The 10,583-nt window shown below is 44.0% G+C and overlaps 1 protein-coding gene across 1 annotated transcript in view; it reads right to left on the reverse strand.

Moving 5' to 3' along the window:
* The window catches only part of RBSN (rabenosyn, RAB effector), a 31,854-nt gene extending 23,475 nt beyond the window's left edge, over positions 1-8,379 (reverse strand). Inside the window, exons 1-3 of the mRNA XM_058565841.1 lie at positions 8,260-8,379; positions 5,296-5,613; positions 944-1,084 (exon numbers count right to left, since the gene is read on the reverse strand). Of these exons, the coding sequence (XP_058421824.1) occupies positions 944-1,084; positions 5,296-5,443 (289 nt within the window). The 5' untranslated portion in view covers positions 5,444-5,613; positions 8,260-8,379. The remainder of the gene's footprint in view (positions 1-943; positions 1,085-5,295; positions 5,614-8,259) is intronic.
* Between the last annotated feature and the right edge of the window lie 2,204 nt (positions 8,380-10,583).

Below are 10,583 nucleotides of genomic sequence, written 5' to 3' on the forward strand. Positions count from 1 at the left end.
CATATAGTTTGTGGCTATCATACTGGACAGTGCAGTTCTAGGACTTTCCTCATCCAAAAAGATCCATTCCATAGTGGCACTGTAAGAATATCATAGATGACTCTGAGTACATATTGCTTCTCTTCTCAGAACCTGCTTCCTCCTCTATAAATGGGAATGAGCATCACTACCCATTCTACCTCGCAAGGCTTTTGTGAAAAATGAACAAGATAATGAATATGAAAGTGTAATAAAACACTACAAAGGAATCATTATTTACTCATTACATGGACAGAAAATACTATATTACATTAATGATGGTTATCATTCAGCAGTTAAAGGACACGTAAGATTAGCTAGTTCAACTCTGTGTGGCATGACTTTTTGGTGATGGCTTTATTGAGATATTATTCACATACATAGAGTCCACCATTTAAAGTGTACAAATTCAATAGTTTTTAGTCTAGTCACAGAGTTGTGCAACCATGACCAAAATAAATTTTAGAACATTTTCAACATCCTAAAAAGACGATTATTTTGAAAGTAAGTAGATGATACCATAATTATGTTTCAGAAAATTAAGTTGCACAAATCAGTGCCTCTCTGTAGGCAGGTAATGCCCTACATGAGAGGAGACAGCCCAGTCAATGAAGTCCATGCCTGGGCAGATGTCAGAGACCTGGATTCCTACTCTAGTTCTGCAGTTTCCCAGCTGTCTGACCATGAGCAGGGCCCCATGGAGTGCCATGAGGATTAAACGAGAGCACACAGGTAAAGCATTTAATGTAGTGCACAGCACAAAGCAGATGCTCAGTCCATTGTCTCCCCTACTAGGGCATAAGGTCCATGAGAAGCTTAGAGCATTCTTATTTACTGATGCCTCCTCAGCCAACTTTTAAAACATTACCTAGAACATAGAGATGCTCAATAAACATTTGCTGAATGAATGAACAGAATTTCTTACCAAGCTCCTGGGGTTCCCACATGTAAGGATCAACCCCTCCATAGCTGAAAGACTCATATCCTTGGGTCCCTGATTCTGCTCGGTCATCTCCTTCTCGTTTCAACAGCCTGTTCTTTGCTTTCTTAGCCTTCTGGACAAGACCTTGAAAAATGGAACAAACACCATAAATGAATCTATGAAGAACACACCATGAAGACTTGAGGGAAATCTTAAAACACAGAGTTGATGAAATAATTATGCTTTGTTTAAAAATGGTCAAGAAATTTTTGGATCCCAAATAAAATGCAATAATAAACACACAATCACTGTATTACAAATACTACAGAGCAATCCTTTCCGTAGTCAGTATTAACAGTAAGCTGGTTTATGTGGCCAATATATGGCTAAATTACTGCTCGTTGCCAAATTTAAGTGCCCAAATAAAAGTATTAAAATCAAATTCAATGAGGGGACCAGAGTGATGGAAATGTTTTTTCCTGTATCTTACCTGGGGAGGTGTTTACACGGGTATATACATTTTTCAAAACTCACTGAATTGTACAATTGAAAACTTATGTGTAAACTATATCTCAATTAAAATAAAGGTTTTTTTTTTTTTTAAATCAAATTCTACAGTACTAATTTATTTACCCTAGGGACTCATGAGTAAACACTTCTCATTTACCTCCAGGATGGATTCAGCCAAACCGACATCCCTGGGCTGTCGTTCCCCATAAGGCTTAACTGTACATCGAGTTCTTCCCCCACTCACTTGCTGAAGGCAAGTGTGAGAACATTGACAAAAAGCTTCAAGAAACAGATATAATACATAAAACATAACACAAAGGGAACTAGATTTGGTAAGCAGAGAAAACGAATGTTTTCTGAATTGATTCCTTGTATGTACCAGACACAAATCAAAGTGCTTTCAAAAACATTATGCCAGTTTACGCTCACAACATTATGAGGCAGGTGGCATCCCTACTTACAAAAGAGGACATGACATCAAAGAGGGAGAGAAACTTGCTTCACCCAAGATCACATAGCTTATATGCAGCAGGGCTGGAAGTGGAAACCTCACCCGTCTGAAACGAGAGCCCCAGCTCTCCCCAGCCAGCACTGATTCGAAAACTATGCCTCTGCAAAACAGGGGTTCTGCCACCTGCGTTGAGGTGAGAGGACCTGCTATTAAAATGGAACAGCAGTCAACTGGTGGGAAAAAAAAGAATTCTCAATTCTAAGTTGCTCTCATTAATGTCTTTAGATCTTGGGTGACTGCTATCCCTTTCTGCCACTAGAATCTAGTAGAAAATATCAGATTTAATACAAAATAATATAATTTCTTTTACATTTAATAGATCAATACTTCATATGGTGTTCCCATGATTTTGAAGTGCTCTGTCACTTGGATAACATTAAAAACATTCCCATAGCTTCTCAAAACTCTAGGTAAATGCAGATATGGAGGGGCTGGCAGGGAGGGGGTGAAATTGATAAGGTTATAGACACATCTTTGTTAGTCAAGCTAATAAGTAAATTCCTTGATTATCAGTCACTCTGGAATGGCTTTCTCCAACTGGTAAAATAAGTCCACCAGAACTAAAGGACACCCTCTAAAATGCATTAAAGTAGTCTTTCTTAACAACAAAGGATAGGAAACTGCCTGATGCAAACAAAGGGTCTAGCAGACAGAAAACTGAAGTTGGCAAACACCAATTCATTTTTGCAAACAAAAAGACTAAACCGTGTCAAGTTAAACAGGCAGTCCATGCCATTTAACCATTTTAGGAGGCATAAAAAAACTACCTGGCAACCTTCCCAGGGTGGGTGTAGCCCTTCAAGAAGGGGCCAGTTAAGAACAATCCCATATGTTTTTAAAAACACAAAGCAGAAGCCACAGTTAGTTTTCAACGGCCTTTTCTCATACTTACTGTACATGTGCAAAACCGAAGCTGAACGAGGGCTGGGGCCCAAATTCATCGACCGCTTTTTGGTAATGACAAGTTTACATTTTCTTTTTTAAACTACGTCTAAAATCTGATACCAAGGTTTGCTCTTTTGGCTTTAACATTTCACTTGCCTAAACCAGCAATGTCACGGGATTTCTTTTTTTTATTGCTTCCTCTCTGCATTTTATTTATTATTTTTTTATTGAGGTAACATTGGCTTATAACACTATATGTAAAATTTCTAAGAATCAAAAGACCAAATGAAGAGGTGATCTGTTTTATAAAGGACTTTTCAAAAATCTTTGATGTCAATCTTTAAAACTTTACTCTCCTGCTTCAGAAACACAGAAAACTGCAACACAAGCAAGAATTCCTTTCCAACTAAAGAAATGATCGTTAGTAGTACTAAAGGAATGCTTAACTCAATCTCTTAGTTCTTCTAAGGTAGAGATAGGGGAAAAAAAACAAAGAATCCTTTCAAGTTTCTTTCACAGGAACAAAATTTCCACTCTCGTATTCTTGAAATAGATTCCCATATCTATTGTTCCATAATCTTAAATATTTTTCCTCTAATAAAAAGGTCATCACAGGAATCTGAGGACATTCTCTAACTCTCTACCCACTGGCATCAAAGTTTTAGTGATATCGTGGCATATGACTTAGTTCAGCTGACACTGAGACTAGACACTCCCTGAAAATCATGGAGATCCTTCAGTTGTCCAAGGAAACTTAGATAATCAGTTTTCTTGTTTTCCAGCTGCACTGCACACTATGACTGGAATACAGGGCCTCATATCATCAGTGATGCCATGTAGAAAGAGCAGCACTAGACTTAGAGGTGATAGAAGACCTGCGGTCAAGGCCTAGTTCTGCCAATTCCTGTGTGACTTTGGATAAGTCACTTAATATCTCTGAACCTCACTTTTTCTCTGTAAAATGAGACCAAGCACCTTCCTGCGGGATCGCTGAGAGAGTCAAATGAAATAATAATGTATGTGAGAGAACCTGGAAAACTATAAAGCACAAATTTTCTTTTTTGCCTCCTAATAGTTATGGCTCTGCTCTAGCCTCTACAGCCAGAAGCCACCTTATCTATCACAGCCCTCAGGATTTTGAAAATGTTTGACTTTGTCATGTTTTTGGACAGAAGTTATAAATGTTAATCATTTCAACAACTCTTTTTCTGAACTGAAAAGTGAGACATGGAGTGAGACTATCTGGTTACAAGATGCATGTGATTTGCATGTGTGGAGGCCAAAGTCCACTTAGGAATACATGATCATTCCTTTCTCTCCCACCCAACAGAGAACTGTGAATACAGCATCCAGACTTTTTTAATCTCACTGCCTTCAGAAATGCTACGAGGGGCTGGCCCCGTGGCTTAGCAGTTAAGTGCGCGCGCTCTGCTACTGGCAGCCCGGGTTCGGATCCCGGGCGCGCACCGACACACTGCTTCTTCGGCCATCCTGAGGCCGCGTCCCACATACAGCAACTAGAAGGATGTGCAACTATGACATACAACATCTACTGGGGCTTCGGGGGGGAAAAAAAAAGGAGGAGGATTGGCAACAGATGTTAGCTCAGAGCTGGTCTTCCTCAGCAAAAAGAGGAGGATTAGCATGGATGTTAGCTCAGGGCTGATCTTCCTCACAAAAAAAATTTAAAAAAAAATAAATAAATAAAAGAAATGCTATGAGAAGCCAGTTAGCTGAATCACCAGGAAAGTGAGTTTCAGAGCAGCGGCATCGTACTTAGGAGTTAGAATCTGAAGTCCAGGAAATGAACAGTATGTATAGTCAAATTACTCTGAAAAGTTCTTTCTGCAATCCTCTAGACCTGAGCCCTTGGAAGGTCAAAAACCAAGTTTTAACTTTTTGGGTTGTTTCTCTTTGCTTTTCACCTATGACCTTCCTTTTCCTGGGCGGCAGACGACACGGTATATAGTTAAAGAAGGAAGGATGGCAGGAAGGCCTGAATTTGTGACAGGTAAGTGGGTGCACAATGTGCCTCCACTTTCAGAGCAAAGGAAAGGAATTCCACTCCAAAATCCTCTTAGGCTGGCAGTTGATAATTCAAACAGTTTAGCAAGAGACAGCAGAGCACAGTAATTACATTTACAAGGTTCAAAGCCAGGTTCTGCCTCACTGTGTGACTTCAGGCAACTTATCTAATCTCTCTGTGTCTGGTACCCTTATCAGTAAAATGGGGCTCACAGTCACAGTTATTGTGGGGATGAAATGAAGTTAATACATGGCGAGACTGTTAACAATGCCTGACACATGGTAAGCACTAGATATGTTCGCTACTATTATTACTTATTAGTGTTATCATGTTCTGTGGCAACATGGAAACTGATGAAAACTATCCCATGAGTTAAAGCTCCCATTGACAGAATGGGATAAGCAAAAAATCCTCGCCTCTTACTTTTAATTTGCCCTTTGACATCACGGTCTTCCCCGGAGTGCTCTTCCTCATAATGTGACTGAAGCTGATAGAAAGACTGCAGGTCCTTTAGGCACAAAGGGCAGAGGAAGCCCTCCCTCACTTCCCCTGGGTCATCCAGAGAAGCCATGGCAGTGTCCCTCTCAACCCCTGTAAGGCAGGGGCCTCATGCCAAGAGTCAGCTTGATTCCTCCACAAGGGACCAGGGCTCCTGCAGCATTAGCTTAACCAAGCAGCACACAGATAATGGGGAAGTGGCATCATGGCCCTGGATGAGGTTTCCTCTCTGGAGTAGAAGTCCTGAGAAAGGAAAGAAGAAGGGAAGAAAAAGCCAATTCAGGCAAATTAGCAGCAGTTGAGAATTTCCTTTGTTCTTTTCACATTTCAACAAGGGTACTTAATTGTTCAGTGCAAGTTAAGAACACAAACTGCTTTCTCAAATCCTTAGACCAAAACACAAAACCTTCTAAGATATGAGAACATCACTGGACAATGGCAACTCAATGAAGTGGGAAGCACAGATTCTTGAAGACAAGAAAAGAAAATTCAACTTCAACAGCAAACACAACACCAAGGCAATTCTCTAACATTCATTCCAAATGGTCCAACTTCATAATTTGTATGCCACTTTAGCCACTGGGGCAATGTCTGAAGTACTTATCAACAAGCAGAAGTTTTTATTTGACCCTCTTTACCTTGATCATTTATTCAACCACATATATTGAGCTCTCGCAGATGTGTCAAAAATGCACCAACGAAAAAGAGATAGAGTCTGCCCTAAAAAACAAACAAAACCAAAAAAACAAAAATCCCAACCTCAGTCTAAGGAGGAGCATTAGAAACCTAGTGGTCAAAAAGAAAAATCAGGGGGCCAGCCCAGTGGCATAGTGGTTAAGTTCAGCACGCTCGGCTTTGGCGGCCCTGGGTTCACAAGTTCGGATCCCTGGCACAGACCTACACCACTCATCACCATGCTGGGGCAGAGACCCACAGACAAAATAGAGGAAGACTGGCACAGACGCTGGTTAGCTCAGAGCCAATCTTCCTCAAGCAAAAAGAGGAAGACTGGCAACAGATGTTAGTTCAGGGCCAATCTTCCTCACAAAAAAAAAAAAAAGAAGAAGGAGAAGAAAAATCGAGGGCTGGCCCCATGGCCTAGTGGTTAAGTTCGGTGTGCTCCACTTCGGCGGCCTGGGTTCAGTTCCCAGGCGCGGACCTACACCACTCGTTGGTGGCCATGCTGTGGTGGCAACCCACATACAAAATAGAGGAAGACTGGCAACAGATGTTAGCTCAGAGTGAATCTTCCTCAAGCAAAAAGAGGAAGATTGGTGAGACATGTTAACTCAAGGTGAATCTTCCTCAGCCAAAAAAAAAAAAAAAAGGCACGGGGTCAGTATTTTGTGTCTTGTTTGCAGAGCACTCTCTCTCCAATGAACTTACTAGATTGTATAAGTGACAGTTTAAATAAGCGACAGTTGAGTAGCAAGCCTAATGTTCTCACTGCTTCAAAAATAAGAGGATTTGGTGCTTAAACAATTCAAGGCTTAATGAGTTACACTGTCAGTTTTAATAGGCCATGGCAAAGTCACTTCCAATGTCATCTCAGAAAGACTCCCAGAAAACCATTCCACAAAAGCAGAGAAATTTCTCCCCAAGAACCGAGGCCACAAACCACAGTAGAGAGTGAAGAGGAAATGTATGACCTCAGCTTCGAATGGACCTGCCTGGAGGGCCACTGAGGAGGGACTGCCTGGTCCTCAAAGCTGAGGGATGGCAGTGACCCAGAAAACGCACAAATGAAACACCAGGTCCCTGTTCTTTTTCTTAGCTAAGAAACTCAAGGGCTATATACATGCAGATCTCAGCCCCTCTTCCAGATCACTGAAACAGCAGCTCCAGTTCCCTCCCCAGCCAGGGGTTCATCTGATGCCCTGACTCTGACAGCCCCCTTCCTTCCCACGCACTGGCCCGTAACAACCACAAATCAAACACACACACACCCTTCGCGTCTCAACCGAACCTCACTGCCTCAAGGAAATGCCTCTTAGGAGAGGCATTCTCCCGTGGGACACACCTTGCTCTTCTCCGTCACAACACTTATCTCAATTTATAACCACAAGTACACGAAGTGACTAAATACATCAGACTGTAAGCTCTGTGAGGGCAGAGACCATGTCTGTTTTCACCAGCACCACCTCTCCAGAGTCTAGCACAGCGCCTGGCACAGACCACGAAGAAACAAAATAAAGCTCCATGAATGAAAGAATGCACGAACTCTAAAATCATATAACCAAATACACACCACAAACCAAAGAAATCTACCACAAACCAACCAGCCAGACCCCACAACCATAGCATATGCAAGCCCCTCACACCCTAAACAACGTAAATAAATAAATAAATAAAATCTACATATCCTGCAAGTATACGTCCAGCACGAGCGCTCCCCGGCCACATGCCGCAAAGACTGCGTATCCCACAGCCCACTCATCCCCGCCTCACCACCGCACACAACCACCCTCCACAGAACTCAACACGATTGTGCACACGTCGCATAACCACACAACATGAAAGACCCACAGAGCAGACATGACAACTCCACACACTGCACAGGTGACACGCAAAACACTACAAACAACTCCACACAAACTCAGAACCCAAATGCCTCAACCTCACACAACCAGAGACCCAAACAACACTCGGGAGACAACCGCCTCCCTCCTCAGCCTCATAACCCAACACAACTGTACACGCCCCGCATAACCACACAACCAAATAGAGCCCAATCATCGCAAGCACACACAGGCGAAACGCACAGCCCGAAAGCCACATCTCCCACCACGCACGTCACACCCACCACAACCTCACACATCCCACCCCCGCGCGGCCCGCCCGTCTCCGTTCGGCGCTCCTGCCCCTCAGGCCCAGCCCAGCCCTCTGTACCCGGTAGGGCTTCCGCGGGCACGCAGGCCTGTCCAGCCCTCCGGCCCGGGCTCTAGGCCTCCACGGTCCCTCACACAGCCGCCGCCGCCATCTCCATGGCTGCTCGGCGCTCGGCAGGCGCGCCTGCGGCGGCGCCGAAACCGGAAAGCAGGCTGACAGACGCCCGTCGAGCGCCGAGTCTTCGAGGGCGAGAAAGGGGCGGGGACGGATGCAAACGGCGCAGGGCGGCCGGCGGCTTCTACGCAGGCGCTGTAAGAAGCGCGGGGGCGGGGGGAGCGCGGGGGGGCCGCTGGTTAATTTGCGGGCGTGTTGACGTCCTAGGTACTTACAGGCAACACGTTAAAGCCAGCCTCTTGCTCTCCGCCGCGTTGTACGGATGCGATGACTGAAGCCTGCGGTTCTTTAGCTCTTGACCGAGGTGAGCAGTGAATGAGGCGGCGGAGGAGTCTTTATCGCCCCCTACCCCACCCCCAACTGCAGTTCTGCATTAATTCGGGTCAATTAAAGCTCCTGAGAGCTAGAGATTAAAGTAATATTCAGGAGACTTGGAGAATGTAAAAAGATCCACGTGAGAGTGGGGACTTGGAATGAGAGGGAGCATCCATGCAGAGGGTGTACAGCGTGGTCAAATCTGTAGCATTAAAAATAAAACTACCATATGATCCAGCAATTCCACTTTTGGGTATTTAAATGAAGAAAAAAACACTAACTCAAAAAGATATTTGTACCCCCATGTTCTCTGCAGTGTTATTTACAGTAGCCAAGATAGGGAAACAACCTAAGTGTCCATTGATGAATGAATGGATAAAGAAATAATGTTCACACACACACACACACACACACACACACACACACACACACACATAATTTAGCCACAAAAAAGGACATCTTGCGGGGCCGGCCCGGTGGCGCAAGCGGTTGGGTGCGCGCGCTCCGCTGCGGCGGCCCGGGGTTCGCTGGTTCGGATCCCGGGCGTGCACCAACGCACTGCTTGGCAAGCCATGCTGTGGCGGCGTCCCATATAAAGTGGAGGAAGATGGGCACAGATGTTAGCCCAGGGCCGTCTTCCTCAGCAAAAAAAGAGGAGGATTGGCGGATGTTAGCACAGGGCTGATCTCCTCACAAAAAAAAAAAAAAAAAAAAGGACATCTTGCATTTGCAGCAACATGGATGGACCTTGAGGGCCTTATGCTAAGTGATATGTCAGACAGGGAAAGACAGATGTCGTATAATCTCACTTATATGTGGAATCTAAAACACACACACACAGAAAACCAAACTCATAGATATAGAGAACAGATTGGTGGTTGCTGGAGGCGAGTGGTGGGAAGTGGCTGAAATGGGTGAAGGGGGTCAACAGGCCCAAACTTCTAGTTATAAAATAAATGTCACGGGGATGTAATGTACAGCATGGTGACTATAGTTAATAATACCGTATTGCACACTTGAAAGTTGCTGACAGAGTAGATCTTAAAATTTCTCTTAAAAAGAAAAAAAATTTGTAATTTGTATGATGACGTTAACTAGACTTATTGTGGTGATCATTTTGTAATATATACAAATATCAAATCATTATTTTGTATATCTGAAACTAATATAATGTTATATGTACATTATGCCTCAAAAAAAAAAAAAAAAAGACAGAGTGATCAGTCAGCACCTACTCCATGCCCTGCGCTGTGCTGAGTACCACAGGGTGTATAGAGACAAAACCTCATCCCAGTTCTGGGGAGCTGTTTGCTTTGTGCCCTGCACAAGTGCTGGCCTTCAGCAATGGCCTGGGCTCCAGAAAAAGAGCTGCAGAGCATGATGGGAAGATCCTGAGCTTTGGGGTCAGAAAGCAGCCTTGGTTCATGTTCCAGCAGTGTTGCTTGACCCTTTCGACTCCTGGTATCACCATTTGTAAAATGGGGATGAAAATAATAGTCTCCATCTCATAGGGTTGTAAGGACTGAGTGAGGTGATAGTGAGGAGGCATCCCTAACACTGGCTCCGCCTGTGGACAGGAGCACTGATTCCGCACCTAGTGCTGGGCCTCCATCACCTTCCGTTTAAGACCTGGGGCTCCCAGTGTGGAGAGCATTGAGTTTTTGGAAGGCAATCGCCAGTGAAAGGGCGGTGAGCTAAGGGTCAAGAGACCTGGGTTCTAGCTCTGCCTGCACCTTACTTTGTGACTTTGAACAGATCCCTTCCCCTCTCTTGGCCTCAGTTTTCCCATCTGTACAGGTAAAATAGCTTCCAAAGATTTGCAAGCTCTTTTATTTTTTCAACTTGGTCACCCCCCCTTTTTTTTTTAAACTTGACAGGGTTGGCGGGAGTGGACA

Source organism: Diceros bicornis, chromosome 2 (assembly GCF_020826845.1).
Source record: "Diceros bicornis minor isolate mBicDic1 chromosome 2, mDicBic1.mat.cur, whole genome shotgun sequence".
Lineage (NCBI taxonomy): Eukaryota > Metazoa > Chordata > Mammalia > Perissodactyla > Rhinocerotidae > Diceros > Diceros bicornis.